This window comes from Chiloscyllium punctatum, chromosome 4, assembly GCF_047496795.1.
Source record: "Chiloscyllium punctatum isolate Juve2018m chromosome 4, sChiPun1.3, whole genome shotgun sequence".
Taxonomy (NCBI): domain Eukaryota; kingdom Metazoa; phylum Chordata; class Chondrichthyes; order Orectolobiformes; family Hemiscylliidae; genus Chiloscyllium; species Chiloscyllium punctatum.
The window spans coordinates 32,519,620-32,536,015 of record NC_092742.1 but is presented as its reverse complement, the minus strand read 5'-3'; the positions used below and the strand labels follow the sequence as shown (position 1 = coordinate 32,536,015).

Below are 16,396 nucleotides of genomic sequence, written 5' to 3'. Positions count from 1 at the left end.
AAACCCATTTTACTGCCTTAACCCTTGATCCACTTGCCAGTCAAGAACCTATCTGTCTCTGTCTCTGTCTTAAAGACACTCAATGACTTGGCCTCCACAGCCCTCTGTGGCAATGAGTTGCACAGATTTACCATACTCGAGCTGAAGAAATTCCTCCTTATCTCAGTTCAAAAAAGTCTTTCCTACTTAGTGGAAATATTTTCTTCACATCTACTCTATCCAGGCCTCACAGTATTCTGCAAATTTCAATGAGATCGCTCCTTATCCTTCTAAACCTCATACAGTACAGACCCACAGTCCCAACCACTCCTCATATGAGAAGCCTTCATCCTTTGGATAATTCTTGTGAAATCCATCTGGTTCCCCTCCAACATCAGCACGTCCTGTCTTAGATATGTGGCCCAAAACCACTCACAAAATTCCAAATGGGATATGACCAAAACCTTATACTGTGGAGTTTGTATATCCCTGTTTATATATTCTAGCCCTCTAAAAATGAATGCTAACATTGTATTTGCCTTCCTAACTACCAACTGAACCTGCACATTAACCTTAAGAGATTCCTGAACTCAGACTCTTAAGTCTATTTTGACTTGAGATTTCCAAAGCCTTTCCCCATTTAGAAAACAGTCTATTCTTCGTACTAAAGTACACAACCTTGCACATTGTTTCCTTCTGCGACTTCTTGGCCCACTCTCCTATCCAAGTCTTCTACAGCATCCCTGCTTCCTTGAGACTACCTGCCCCTCCACCTATATTTGTGTCATCTGCAAACTTAGAACAATGCCCTCAGTTCCTTCATCCAGATCATTAACATATAATGTGAATATTTGTGGTCGCAGCATGGACCCCTGTGGAACTCTACTAGCCACTGGCTGTTATTGTGAAGAAGACCCCTTTATTCTTACTCTCTGCCTTCTGCCAATCAGCCAGTCCTCTATCCATGGTATTATCTTGCCCCTAACACCATGGGCCCCTATGTTATTTAGTAGCCTTCTGTGTGACATCTTGTAATATACCTTCTAGCGATCCTTCTGGCTATCCTTTGTCTAACTTGCTCATTACCTCCTCAATGAATTCTAACATATTTGTCAGGCATGATGTCCCCTTGAAGAAAGCCATACTCACTCAGTTCTATTATGCCATGCACATGCAAGTACTCTGCAATCTCATCCTTAATAATGGACTCTAATATCTTACTAACAATTGAGGTCAAGATAATTGACCTATTATTTCCTGTCGTCTACCTGTCTCCCTCCTTAAACAGGGGTGTTACATTATTCATTTTCTAGTTCTCTGGGACCCTGCCTGACTTCAGCATTTTCGAAAGATCATCACTAATGCCTCCAAAGTCTCCTCTGCTACCTCCTTCAGAATCCTGAGGTGTAGTCCATATGGTCCCGGTGGTTTACCCACCTTCTCCTTAGCAATATCTACTGTATTCACCTCTGCCCCTTGACTCTTTTTAAGTTGAAGTAAGGGGATTAAGCATTGCCAAGTAAGGCAGAAGAATGGGTTGAGCATCATATGTGCCATGATCAAATGGTGGAGCAGACTTGATAGGTGAAACAGCCCAATTCTGTTCCTGTACCTTATGGCCTTATGGTCTTCTGGTATGCCACTGGTATCTTCAATCACTGAAGACTGATGCAAGTTGCCTTTTCAGTTCCTCTGCTATTTCTCTGTTTCCTATTACTACTTCTCCAGCCTTATTTTCCAGCCTCTCTCTAACCTTTCATACATCAAAAAAATCTCTTGCAATCTCATGTTATATTACTAATTAGCTAACTTTCATATTTGATGTTCTCCTACTTAATTGCTTTTAGTGTTCCTTTGCTTATTTTTAAAGGCACCTCAATTCTTTGGCTTCTCAATAATCATCACCACATTGTATGTTTTCTGTTTTCCTTTAAAGCTGTCCCTGACTTCTCTTATCAGTCATGGTTGCCTCATCCTCCCCAATTCTTCCTTGGGATGAATTTCTGCCGCACCTCCTGAATCACTCCCAGAAACCCTTGCCATTGCTACTCCACCATTTTCCCTGCTAGGCTTCCCCTTCTAATCAACTGCAGCCAGCTCCTCCTTCATGTCTTTAGGGTTACCTTTACTCAGTTGGGAGAAAGTGAGGACTACAGATGCTGGAGATCACAGTCAAAAAGTGTGGCACTGGAAAAGCACAGCAGGTCAGGTAACATCCGAGAAGCAAGGCAATCGACATTTCCACCCTAAGCCCTTCATCAGGAATGTGCTCGAAACGTCAACTCTCCTGCTCCTTGGATACTAGGTAAAAACAATGACTGCAGATGCTTGGAAACCAGATTCTGGATTAGAGGTGCTGGAAAAGCACAGCAGTTCAGGCAGCATCCAAAGAGCAGTAAAATCAATGTTTTGGGCAAAAGCTGTATTCCCGATGAAGGGTTTTTGCCCGAAACGTCGATTTTACTGCTCCTCGGATACTGCCTGACCCACTGTGCTTTTCCAGTGCCACACTTTTCGACACTGTTACTCAGTTGTCAAACTCTTACATTTATTCCAGCTCCTCCCTCTCAAATTGTGGGGTGAATTCTGTCATATTGTGGTCACTACCCCCTGGGAGTTCCTTCACCTTCAGCTCTCTAATCGAGCCTACACATCACTAAATCCAGAGTGGCCTGTTCCCTAGTGGGCTCTACCACAAGCTGCTCTAAACAAAATTTCATACATATGCCACAACTTACATTGTTTTGGATCTGCTACCAACCTGATTTTCCCAGTCCACCTGCAATTTGACGTCCCCCATGATTACTGCAATGGTGCCTTTCTTACATGCTTTTTAATCTACCAATTTATTTTCTACTCCATATCCTGACTACTGCTAGGGGGCCTGCACACAACTCCCGTCAGGATCTTTTTATCATTGCAGTTCTTCAACTGTATCCACACAGATTCGAAACCCTCTGACTCCATAGCACTCACTGCTGTCAATTTCATTTCTTATCATGAAGTCAACTCCGCCCCCTCCCTGCCGATCTGCCTGTCCTTTCAATAGGACACGTAATCTTGGATATTTACTTCCCAGCCGTAATCCCTTGCAGGCACATCTCTTTGATGCCTAGAACATTGTACCCATCAATTTCAATCTGTGATACAAGCTCAGTTACCTTGTTTTATATACTGCACGCATTTAAGTACACACCCTCAGTCCTGCAATGACCGCCCCTCTCTCATAGTTATCCCTTTACCTTCTGTAAATGAAGTTAGGTTCCTGGCCCTTTCCTTCCCTCTGTCCTATTACTTGCTGTGGAAAATTTAATAACCTCTGTTAAGCATTCCCCCCACCTCCCAAGCTCTTCCACTCCCTCTGAAATATTTTAAAGCTGTTATGAACACCCTATTGTGCCTTTCCACTAGGATTCCCACATTAGATTAGATTACTTACAGTGTGGAAACAGGCCTTTCGGCCCAACAAGTCCACACCGACCCACCGAAGCGCAAACCACCCAGACCCATTCCCCTACATTTACCCCTTCACCTAACACTACGGGCTATTTAGCATGGCCAATTCACCTAACCTACACATTTTTGGACTGTGGGAGGAAACCGGAGCACCCGGAAGAAACCCACGCAGACACGGGGAGAATGTGCAAACTTCACACAGTAGCTTGAGGTGGGAATTGAACCCGGGTCTCTGGCGCTGTGAGGCAGCAGTGATTATCACTGTGCCGCCCACAAAGAGAAGGCAGAGAGGAGATTAGGTTAGATTGGATTCCCGACAGTGTGGAAATAGGCCCTGCGGCCCAACAAGTCCATACCAACCCTCCGAAGTGCAAACAACCCAGACCAATTCCACTCTATTTATCCCTGCACCTAGCAATACGGGCAATTTAGTACGGCCAATTCACGTAACCTGCACATCTTTGGACTCCACACAGACAGTTGTCCAAGGCGGGAATTGAACCTGGGTCCCTGGCGCTGTGAGGCAGCAGTGCTCACCACTGAGCTGCCATGTTCAGGTGGAGTCCGTCCTGTCAGTACAGATCCTTCCTATCCCAATACTGATGTCAGGGCCCCACAAAATGGAACCTTTCCTTTCCACACCTTTCCTTTATCCATATATGACCTTAATTTTCTTATTTCTATGCCAATTTGCATATGGCTCAGATAATAAACCTAAGATTATAACCACTAAATTCCAGATCTTTACTTTTGCTCATAATTCCAGACACTCCCCCAACAGGACCTCTTGCATACTAAAAAAAACCGAAAGAACTATGGATGCTCTGAATCAGCAAGAAAAACAGAAGTTGCTGAAAAAGCTCAGCAGATCTGGCAGGGTCTGTGGAAAGAAATCAAAGTTATTGATTAGATTAGATTAGATTACTTACAGTGTGGAAACAGGCCCTTCGGCCCAATAAGTCCACACTGCCCTGCCGAAGCGCAACCCAACCATACCCCTACATCTACCCCTTACCTAACACTACGGGCAATTTAGCATAGCCAATTCACCTGACCTGCACATCTTGTTTTGGATCCAGTGACCTTTCCTCACCAGACCTGAAATGTTAACTTTGATTTCTCTTCACAGATGCTGCCAGACCTCTTGCTTACTCTTGCCTACGTTGTTGGTGCCAACATGGAGCACAACAAGTGGATCCTCCCCCTCCCTCTCCAAAAGCTTTTCATGCCGATTTGAAATGTCCCTCACTTTGGTACTAGGTAGATAGTACACAACATGAGACTCTCGATCCTGCTTACACAGAATGCTATTTGTACTCTTACTTATAGAATTCCTACCACTACTAGTTTTGTTTTCACTCCCCTGCTTGAATGGCCTCCTGTACAATGCTACAGTAGTTAATTTACCCACTTTTGATACTATCCTTTTCTCATCTACACAGCGAGTAAGTACGTCACACCTATTGGACAAAGAACAAAGAAAGTTTACAGCCCAGGAACAGGCCGTTCGGCCCTCCAAGCCTGAGCTGACCTAAATCCACTGTCTAAACCTGTCGCCCAATTCCTAAGCATCTGTATCCCTCTGCTCCCCACCAACTCATGCATCTGTCCAGGCACACCCTAAATGAATCTACCGTGCTTGCCTCTACTACCTCTGCTGGCAATGTGTTCCAGACACTTCTGTGTAAAGTACTTGCTGCGTATATCCCCCTTAAACTTTTCAGCTCTCACCTTGAACACGTGACCTCTCGTTATTGAATCTCTTACACGAGGAAAAAGCTTATATCTATTTATCCTGTCTATACCATTCATGATTTTGTAAACCTCAATCAGGTCCCCCCTCAATCTCCTTTTTTTTTAATAAAAACAATCCTAACCTACTCAACCTCTCTTCATTGCCAGCACCTTCCAAACCAGGCAACATCCTTGTAAACCTTCTCTGCAACCTCTCCAAAGCGTCCACATCCTTTTCATAATGTGGCGACCAGAACTGTACACAGTATTCTAAATGCGGCCAAACCAGTGTCTTGTACAGATTTAACATGACCTGCCAACTCTTATACTCAATACCCCATCCGCTGAAGGCAAGCATACCATAATTTGGAGATGCTGGTGTTGGACTGGGGTGTACAAAGTTAAAATTCACACAGCACCATGTTATAGTCCAACAGGTTTAATTAGAAGCACGAGCTTTCGGAGCGCCACTCCTTCATCAGGTAGTCCTTCATCAACCACCGAAAGCTAGTGTTTCCAATTAAATCTTTTGGACTATAATCTGGTGTTGTGTGATTTTTAACTAAGCATAACATATGCCTTCTTGACCACTCTATCCATCTGTGCAGCCACCTTCAGGGTACAATGGACCTGAACTCCCAGATCTCTTTGCTCATCAACCTTTCCCAAGGCTCTTCTGTTTACAGTGTAGTTGGTTCTAGAATTAGACTTCCCAAAATGCATCACCTCACATTTGCTGAATTGAACTCCATCTGCTACTTCTCTCCAGTCTATCAATATTTTCCTGTATTCTTTGACAGTCCCCTATGCCTTCTGCTACTCCACCAATTTTTGTGTCGCCTGCAAAGTTACTGACCATACCAACAGTGCCCTGTTCTAGATCGTTTATGTATATCACAAACAACAGTGGCCCCAACACTGACCCCTATGGAACACCACTGGTCACCTTTCTCCATTTTGAGAAATTCCCTTCAACTACTACTCTCTGTCTCCTGTTGCTCAACCAGTTCTTTATCCACCTAGCTAGAACACCCTGCACTTCCTCCATTAGTTTACCATGGGGAGTTTACCAAAGTTAAAAACTGATGCTCCTTCAATTCTAAATTCAGGATCCGTCAGTCTTCCTCACTCATAGACATGCCCTCTTGTAATTGACCACTGGGCAAAATAGAGTACTTAACCTACATGTCATGACTGCCTCCTGAAACGCAACATCCAGCTAACTCAACCCCCCACTCCCCCTCCCCCCAACCCCCCCCGGTCCTTGATGTGTCGTACTCTAGGATAAGATCCATAAGGACCTGGGACTTGTCAGCCAAGCACCGACACTTTGCTCAGTACCATTTGTCCAGGGAAAGTTTGCTTGATTTCCTCCCTCCATTTCCTGATTTATAGCTAGCTCAGGAATGTTGCTTGTATCCTCTATAATGAAGACCAATGCAAATTCAATTCGGCTGTCATCTCCTTAATTTCCATTGATACTTCTCTGGACTCACTTTCTATAGTTCTAACACTCCCTTTATTAGTCATAGAGTCATAGAGATGTACAGCATGGAAACAGACCCTTCAGCCCAACCTGTCCATGCCGACCAGATATCCCAACGCAATCTAGTCCCACCTGCCAGCACCTGGCCCATACCCCTCCAAACCCTTCCTATTCATACACCCATCCAAATGCCTCTTAAATGTTGCAATTGTACCAGCCTCCACCACTTCCTCTGGCAGTTCATTCCATACCCGTACTACCCTCTGTGTGAAAACGTTGCCCCTTAGGTGTCTTTTATATCTTTCCCCTCTCACCCTAAATCTATGCCCTCTAGTTCTGGACTCCCCGACCCCAGGGAAAAGACTTTGTCTTATTCATTCTTTTTCTTAAATATTTATAGGAATTCTTATTTCCTGTTTCTAAATTTCTCACTCGTTTCCTCCATTTCCAAATTTCTCCCTCAATATTAAATATTTCAATATGCTTTTCTTTTTCCAGTAATGTATCCAAGCTTCTGATCTGCAATTGTATACTTCTTCTTTAAGTTTGATACTATCTTTAACTTTTTAAATGATCAACTATGGTGGGTCCTCCCCCTTGGACCTTTTCTTTCTCATTGGAAGGTAACCATTCTGTGTTCTGAAATATCCCTTTAAGTGTCTACTATAATATCGCTCTCACTTTACTTCATTTGTACAATATCCTGTTCACCCTCGGCATTCAATATACCTGTCGAGATATTCTTTTGCTTTGCTGCTTCACAATGGTGGCTTTAGTTTTCACTCTGAAACACTTTGTTCTTTGGCTAAAGTATTGAAACAAATGTGACAACTCTTCTTTTTGAATGTGATCGGTGTCACTTTAATGATTTGAGCTGTGTCTTGAGCTGGATTGCCATCTGAACATCTATCAATAACTTCCAAACAGAGTAGAACTAGCCTTCTTAGTAACCATTTAGGGGTGATTCTGGTTGTACTTTGAGAGATTTTAATGTACTGAGTTGGCTCAGTGGTCTTGGAAAGAACCTCAATATTTTCAGGTCTTCCTCATGAATGGAGTGCATTCTTCTGCTGTCCACTTCACCTTTGGTGATGGACATAACCATCACTTCTCTTAAGCTCCTCTGCCTTGCTGCCTGCCTTCAGAAATTAGTTCAAAATATATTCTCTTGAGTATATCTCCCACCTAGTCTTCTACCAATGGTCAACAGGCATTTTCAGTTGTTAAAGTGCATTGAAGTATATTATTGAATCATGGAGCCATACAACACAGAAACAGATCCTTCAGTCCAACTTATCCATGCATACAAAGTTTCCCAAACTAAACCAGTCCCACCTAACTGTACCTGCATCTGCCACTCCCTCTGGCAGTTCATTCCACGTATGAACTACTCTGTGTGAAAAAGGTGTCCCTCAAGTCCCTTTGAAATCTTTCCCCTCTCACCTTAAAAATATGCCCCCTAGTTTTGAACTCCCCCACTCTGGGGAAAAGACTTTCCTACTCACCCTATCTATGCCACTCATGACTTTGTAAACCTCAATAAGGTCAGTCCTCAACCTCCTATGCTCCAGTGAAAAAAATCCCAGCCTATCCAGCCTCATCGGCAACATCCTGGTAATTTCTTTCTGAACCTTTTCTTGTTAAATAATATCCTTCCTATAGCAGAACAACCAGAACTGTACACAGTATTCTAGAAGTGGCCTCACCAACGTCCTTTACAAACTCAACATGACATCTCAACTCCTTTACTCAATACTCTAGCAGTGAAGACAGGCATGCTGAACACTTTCTTATGGATGGTAGCTGTTGTTATTTGACTCCTATAAGAAGTTTGAAAACTAGAGTGATTTTTTAAAATACTTATTTTACATTATTTTATACATTATTGAAAACCTTTCTTCCAACAAATGGTTTGATTTCTACTGTTCCTCATAATCACTGTGGAGTACACAATGCCCTGTGTGATGTCTGACAGTCGTAATTTCAATTGAAAGTGCCCTTGCTCTCACCTTGAAACATTCATAATTCCACTATAATTAGACAGGCATTTTGCCAGTTCACTAATGAAAAATATGGAACCTTTGCCTTTTTTTCCTTTTCCAGCTCATCGATTTACCAACAAGGTGGGGCAGGGGCAAACCACTTCATGAAGCAGTCTGCCATCTGCACTCAGTTTAATTTGTAAACAAACATTGTTCTGTGGCCTTACTTCATAAATTACCTTGGAAATGCCACAGACAAATTGTAGCAGTATGAAGATGTCAGCCAATCAAAGGCTTGAAGCATTCATAAATAAGCTAGTTCCCTTAATAAATTCATTCCATAATCATTGACTCTACATCTCAAATTAATTTTAACAGTGCTGTACACAGCAAAACTGCAACTTAATGTTACCAAATTATTTCTCTGTTTGAAGCAATAACCTTTAATTTCAGACAGTTCCTTGCATTGTTTTTCCCTTGTTATACTCCTATTCTACAGACTGTTGTCTCAAATGTTGGGGAGATGGGGATGCTAGTGCTCAGGTATAAAGGAGGAGAATGTGTGCTAACATGGCTACTACTAAACTTGTAGGAAAAAGCGAGGACTACAGATGCTGGAGATCAGAGTTGAGAGTGTGGTGCTGGGAAAGCACAGCAGCTCAGGCAGCATCCGAGGAGCAGGAGAATCGACGTTTCGGGCAAGAGCTCTTCATTAGCCCTTCAACTCCTGATGAAGAGCTCTTGCCCGAAAAGTCGATTCTCCTGCTCCTTGGATGCTGCCTGACCTGTTACTAAACGTCTACACTATGCTGAAACTGCAAGATCAGGCCCTGTTGAATCCATTACATTTGTGCCATTCTAGACTGGAAACTGACATGGCCTTCATCATGATAAACAATAAACTATATCACATTTCCTTTGCAAATTTACAGAAATATTCATTGCAAGAGGTGATACCCAGTCTTGTTACCCTGCTTACAATCAACAATAGTATGCACTATTGGTAGCAGAGATGAGTTAAGCAGCTGTTGAACCGAAATAAAATATAATATGAAGTAGGGGAAATGCTTGAATGAATGTTGGCCTTTTTATCAACATGATTTGCATTCAGAAAAAGATTTCCAGTTTTATTGTGTTGTGATATTTTTGCAGTAGTCGTTTCAACTATCAAATAAATCACTTGCCTAATTTCATGGCTCAGTGAGGTGCTACTGTGAGCAAAGTGTAAAATCCAGAAATAAAACAAATTGAATGTGATTGTAAACATCAGGACCTTTAAGTTGACAATGCGGCCATTTTTCCCCAGGGCTTTTACAATTGTCTGTGATTGAAAAGCTGACTATCTGAAATGGTAACTGAAAGCCTGTAATTACAAACAGTTGCCAGCATGTACTGCTTTAATTATAAGCGTTCTGTTAGATGTTTTTGTCAAAAAGATCAAGACTGTGTTCGGTCAAATGCATTGAGTGAATGCATTTTCCCTCACGTCGCTGATAAAATCATATCTACGTTTTATTGACAGGGGGATGCTTGAATAAGGTGAAATGGCTGAGTTCGTGGCCGGTATTGCTTGTGCTGTTCTTCACAGTCCCTAACTGTGCGAAGCCTCGCTGGGAGAATTTCTTCATGCTAACCTTTCTCATGTCCACTGTATGGATTGCAGTCTTTTCTTATTTAATGGTGTGGATGGTAAGTAAGAAAGAAATCACTCAGGAAAATCATCATACATTTTAACATATCTTGTGTTGAAAGAATTTGTTGAGGGAAGACAAATGCAATAGCCCCAGACCAACAAGAAGTCAGATATTTGAATGGGAGTAAGGAAGAGAGATGTGCAGTTCCATGGTGTGCTAATGTATTGCCTCAAACAACTGAGATGACCATTGACATACTCTATCAAAATGAGTTCAGGATTGGTTAATGGGCAGGAAATAGAGAGTAGGTACAAGTGGATCATTTTCAGGATGACTGTTTGTAGACAATAGACAATAGGTGCAGGAGTAGGCCATTCTGCCCTTCGAGCCTGCACCACCATTCATTATGATCACGGCTGATCATCCTCAATCAGTATCCTGCTCCTGCCTTATCTCCATAACCCTTGATTCCACTATCCTTGAGAGCTCTATCCAACTCTTTCATAAACGAATCCAGAGACTGGGCCTCCACTGCCTTCTGGGGCAGAGCATTCCACACAGCCACCACTCTCTGGGTGAAGAAGTTTCTCCTCATCTCTGTCCTTATTTTTAAGCTGTGTCCTCTGGTTCGGGACTCACCCATCAGCTGAAACATGTTTCCTGCTTCCAGAGTGTCCAAACCTTTAATAATCTTATACATCTCAATCAGATCCCCTCTCAGTCTTCTAAACTCAAGAGTATACAAGCCCAGTCGCTCCAATCTTTCAACATAAGATAGTCCCGCCATTCCAGGAATTGACCTCGTGAACCTACGCTGCACTCCCTCAATAGCCAGAATGTCTTTCCTCAAATTTGGAGACCAGAACTGCACACAGTACTCCAGGTGTGGTCTCACCAGGGCCCTGTACAGCTGCAGAAGAACCTCTTTACTTCTGTACTCAATCCCTCTTGTTATGAAGGCAAGCATGCTATTAGCCTTCTTCACTACCTGCTGTACCTGTATGCTGCCTTCATTGACTGGTATACAAGAACACCCAGATCTCTCTGTACTGCCCCTTTACCTAACTTGACTCCATTTAGGTAGTAATCTGCCTTCCTGTTCTTGCCATCAAAGTGGATAACCATACATTTATCCACATTAAACTGCATCTGTCCACTCATCTAAGCTGTCCAGGTCACTCTGTAATCTCCTAACATCCTCCTCACATTTCACCCTGCCACCCAGCAAATTTGCTAATGTTACTATTAATACCATATTCTATATCATTAATATATATTGTAAAAAGCTGCGGTCCCAGCACTGATCCCTGCGGTACCCCACTGGTCACCGCCTGCCATTCCGAAAGGGAGCCGTTTATCACTAATCTTTGTTTCCTGTCAGCCAACCAATTTTCAATCCAAGTCAGTACTTTGCCCCCAATACCATGCGCTCTAATTTTGCTCACTGACCTCCTATGTGGGCCTTTATCAAAGGCTTTCTGAAAGTCCAGGTACACTACATCCACTGGGATCTCCCTTGTCCACCTTCAGAGTTACATCCTTAAAAAATTCCAGAAGACTAGTCAATCATGATTTCCCCTTCATAAATCCATGCTGACTCTGACCTATCCTGTTACTGCTATCTAGATGTGTGATAATTTCATCCTTTATAATAGACTCCAGCATCTTTCCCACCACTGAGGTCAGACTAACTGGTCTATAATTTCCTGCTTTCTCTCTCACTCCTTTCTTAAAGAGTGATACAACATTAGCCACCCTCCAATCTGCAGGAACTGATCCCAAATCTATCGAACTCTGGAAAATAATCACCAACGTATGTAATTAGTGGAATGCGTCAAAAATCAATATTTCCAAACTGCATCAGTGACTAAGGGACTCAGTGTAATGTGTCCAAGTATTCTGACAATAAAAAGCCAAGTGGGCAGTCAGTTGTTGGATGGTAATGAAGAGAATGTGAAGGGAAAAAGTACAGTGATGTGGTTAGACACAAAAGTGGCAGATGGAATATGATGCAGGAAATTGTGAAGTTGTTCACTGTGGTGGGAAGAATAGAAAAAACAGATAATCCAAAAAAAAAGAGAACCTAGTAAATGTTGGGATTCACAGGATTTTGAGTTGGAGGGTTTTTTTTGTATGCTTTACTTGAATCACAGAAAGTCAGCACACTGGCAACGCAAAGTGCAAAGAAGGCGAATAGTATATTAGCTTTTGAATAGATTCGATTACTTACAGTGTGGAAACAGGCCCTTCAGCCCAACAAGTCCACACCGACCTGCCGAAGCGCAACCCACCCATTCCCCTACATTTACTCATTTACCTAACACTACAGGCAATTTAGCAAGGCCAATTCACCTGGCTTGCACATCTTTGGACTGTGGGAGGAAACCAGAGCACCCGGAGGAAACCCACGCAGACACGGGGAGAACGTGCAAACTCCACACAGTCAGTCGCCTGAGGCGGGAATTGAACCCGGGTCTCTGGCGCTGTGAGGCAGCAGTGCTAACCACTGTGCCACCGTGCCGCCCACTTATTGCCAGAGGTGACAGTTTAAGAGCAAGGAAGCCCTGATGTCTTTCTATCGGGCTTTGGTAATCCACTTGGATTAGTGTGTACAGTTTTTGTCTTAGAGGCAGTACAAGGTTCACTATTCGAGAGTTGAGAAGACTGTCCTGTGCAGTGGGACCGAATCGAAGGATCCAGGTTCTCCTGAGTTTAGAAAAATGAGAGGCGATCTTATTGAAACGTATAATATTCTTAGACAATTTGACAGGAGAGATCCTGAGAGGCTGATCCTTGGCAGGAAAGCCTGGGACAAGGGATCATTATCTCAGGATAAGGGTTGTCCATCTAGGGCTGAAATGAGGAGATACCTCTTCACTCAGAGTTGTGAATCTTTAGAGCTGGCATATGGTGAGGTCCTGCATCTTGTTCTTCCTAAGGTCTTCTGATTTCCTTGACATAGTCCTTATTTCACTGCCTCTACACTGGCATTGGTGTAATTCAGCATTCGATACTAGTAATGGATATAAAACGAGGAAAAAAGCTCAGTATCGCAACTAAGAGTACTTTTGGTTTAAATTTGCAGGATTGTCACATTGCATAATCTGAATTTGGACAATAAATTTGTCTTTTGGGATGGTCCAGGTGAATTTGAGATGAGGGTGGAAGGTGTTGGTAAAGTCGATGAACTGTTCAACCTCCTCGTTGGACCACGAGGCAGCGATGATCCAGTCATCAATGTAGCGGAGGAGCAGGTGGGGGTGGTGTAGGTGTTACTGCGGAAGAGTCCATCTTTTTTCCCTCCCCCGACATTATCCAAGTCCCAAGCCTCCAACTCAGCACCGCCCTCCGGACCTGTCCATCACTCCCCGCTCTGACCTATCACCTTCTCCCTCACCTTCATCCACCTATCGCTTTCTCAGCTACCTTCCCCCAAAATCCTACCCCCTCCTCCCATTTGTCTCTCAGGTCCGACCTACAACCCTCATTCCTGATGAAGAGCCCCGATACGTCAATTCTCCTGCTCCTCAGATGCAGCCTGACCTGCTGTGGTTTTCCAGCACTACACTCTCGACTCTGATCTCCAGCATCTGCAGTTCTCACCTTCTCCTCCAAAATTTGACTTGAAAGATGCCATAAAGTAAATGAACCAGCAGCTGGTTTTACAGCTCACCCGATTTTCTTTACCAGTCCCATCCCTCCCCGAGAACAAATTCACCCGAACACTTAGTTATTTGTTTTTAATGCAGGAGTCTTCAGACATGGAACGTGACCAAGTGAATTGGACTGGAATAAGTTACATCTTTGCTGTGTGGCACTGGGAGAAGCTTATTTGGGATTGTTAATTAACCGCTAAGCAGCTACATTTCTTAGCCATATTTGTAAGACAGAGTTTAAATGACCTGAAACTCCCACAGGGCCCGATCCACAGGCATTCACTTTACTTGACTTATCCCAACAAAGGCAGAAGTGGGTACTGCAGATGCTGGAGATCAGAGTCAAGATTAGAATGGTGCTGGAAAAGCACAGCAGGTCAGGCAGCATTCAAGGAGCAAGAAAATCATAGTTTTGGGCAAAAGCCCTTCAGCAGGAATTTCTGATGAAGGGCTTTTGCTCGAAACGTCGGTTTTCCTGCACCTCGGATGCTGCCTAACCTACTGTGCTTTTCCAGCACCACTCTAAATTATCCCAACAAACCTAGAAGGAGGATCCTCCCATTTGTATGAGCGGTATCACCAAAGTTCTGCTATAGAACTTTCCAACAGTAGACCAGTGATTGCTTATTTAAGAGTAATTGTAATGTTGAAATAAATGCAACACTGATGATAAATAAGATGCTATAATATTTTTTGCAATGAGCATTTTGCATAATTTGATTTGGTGCAGGATATAAAAACATAATTGCTATTCATTTGCAACATTAATTATTAATATTATTTAAATTAGATTTGAAATCTTGTTTCCAAATAGCTGTTACCATAAAATAAATTAATAAATTAAATATTGAATACATTAGATTAAAGATATATTAGAAATATAAGTAAATGCATGAAATGTTTTGTCTGACATTTATATATTAATTTTCATGGTTTGTTGCTCAAAAATGCTGTGCACAATATATTTTCTTGACAAATTCAAAAGCTTTGCAAACAAAATATGTCTTACTTTCTTCCTCCTAAGAATCAAGATAGTGTCACCAATTAAGAATTGTCCATTATTAGTTTCACCAAAACTGAAGCACTGGAAATTCTCTCTCTACGTTTGAAACCTTTGATTAATGGTCATTATATTTTCCTAAAATTAGATTCTGCAGGAACATTCTGTAAAATAATTAAAACGCTTGTAAGTGTAGTGCACTTATGGTCCCTATCAGTATGATATGGAAATGCAAAGATCTGAGCTTGTGCTATTTTCAATGCATCACAGAAGTGGTGTTGTTTGTGAAAGAGCTAATCTGTACTTTTAATATGACTTGGTATTCTGAACACCCAGTATTACTAATATTCTTATCACCAGTGGTTCATTTTTATTCATTTGGCATCATATTTACATTGTCGAGAGTGTGGTGCTGGAAAAGCACGGCAGGTCAGGCAGCATCCGAGGAGCAGGAGAATCAACATTTTGGGCAAGAGCCCTTCATCAGGAATGAGGCTTGTGAGAAGGGGTAGAGAGATAAATGGGAGGGCGGGGTGGGGCTGGGGGCAAGGTAGCTGAGAGTTCGATAGGTAGATGGAAGTGTTGGTAATGGTGATAGGTCGGAGAGAAGGGTGGAGCGGATAGGTGGGAACGAAGATGGACAGGTAACACAGGTCATGAGGGTGGTGCTGAGCTGGAAGGTTGAAACTGTGATAAGATGGGGGGGGGGGGGGAAAGGTGAGAAACCTAGTGGAGTCCATATTGATGCCATGTGGTTGGAGGGTCCCAAGGTGGAAGATGAAGCATTCTTCCTCCAGGTGTCAGGTGGTTAGGGTGTGGTGACGGAGGACGCCCAGGACCTACATGTCCTTGGCAGAGTGGGAGAGTGAGTTGATGTGTTTGGCCATGGGGCAGTGGGGTTGGTTGGTGCGGGTGTCCCAGAGATGTTCTCTGAAGCGCTCTGCAAGTAGACGTCCTGTATACCCAATGTGGAGGAGACTGCATTGGGAGCAAGGGTACAGTAAATTACATTTACTTTTCCAGCACCATGCTCTGAACCTCTGATCTCCAACATCTGCAGTCCTCACTTTCTAGTAGTTGATCACATTTACATTGGCCAAATCTTTCTGATCCGGATCAGAAACCACATTTCTGGGTCTGATAAAACAAAAACTGGGCATTTACCTTTAGACAATTTCTCCTCACAAATCTGTGTCCTGGAGTCTTCTGTTCCAGAGCAGTTTAGGTGAATCCAACTGTCTATGAAAACAGGAACACAGAGGATCACATCCTACTACATACCCTTTTCAGAAGTAAGTACCCTAATTCTGTGATTTAAAAGTTGTGTAGCTAATTGGAAAGCTACTGAGAGGTGGGTGAAGCAATAGGATTTCGGATAGGTGAGGGAGTTAGGGAACAGTCATGTGGATCAGGATCTTTCATTTATTCTCAGGATGTGGGCATTGCTTGCTAGTCCGGTATTTATTACC

The 16,396-nt window shown here is 42.9% G+C and overlaps 1 protein-coding gene across 2 annotated transcripts in view; it reads left to right on the top strand.

The window, feature by feature from the left end:
• Positions 1-16,396, top strand: part of LOC140476162 (sodium/potassium/calcium exchanger 4-like) — a 314,028-nt gene that overhangs the window by 268,219 nt on the left and 29,413 nt on the right. For both annotated transcript variants that reach the window (XM_072568328.1, XM_072568327.1), the window contains exon 12: positions 10,160-10,326. In XM_072568328.1, the coding sequence (XP_072424429.1) occupies positions 10,160-10,326 (167 nt within the window). The remainder of the gene's footprint in view (positions 1-10,159; positions 10,327-16,396) is intronic.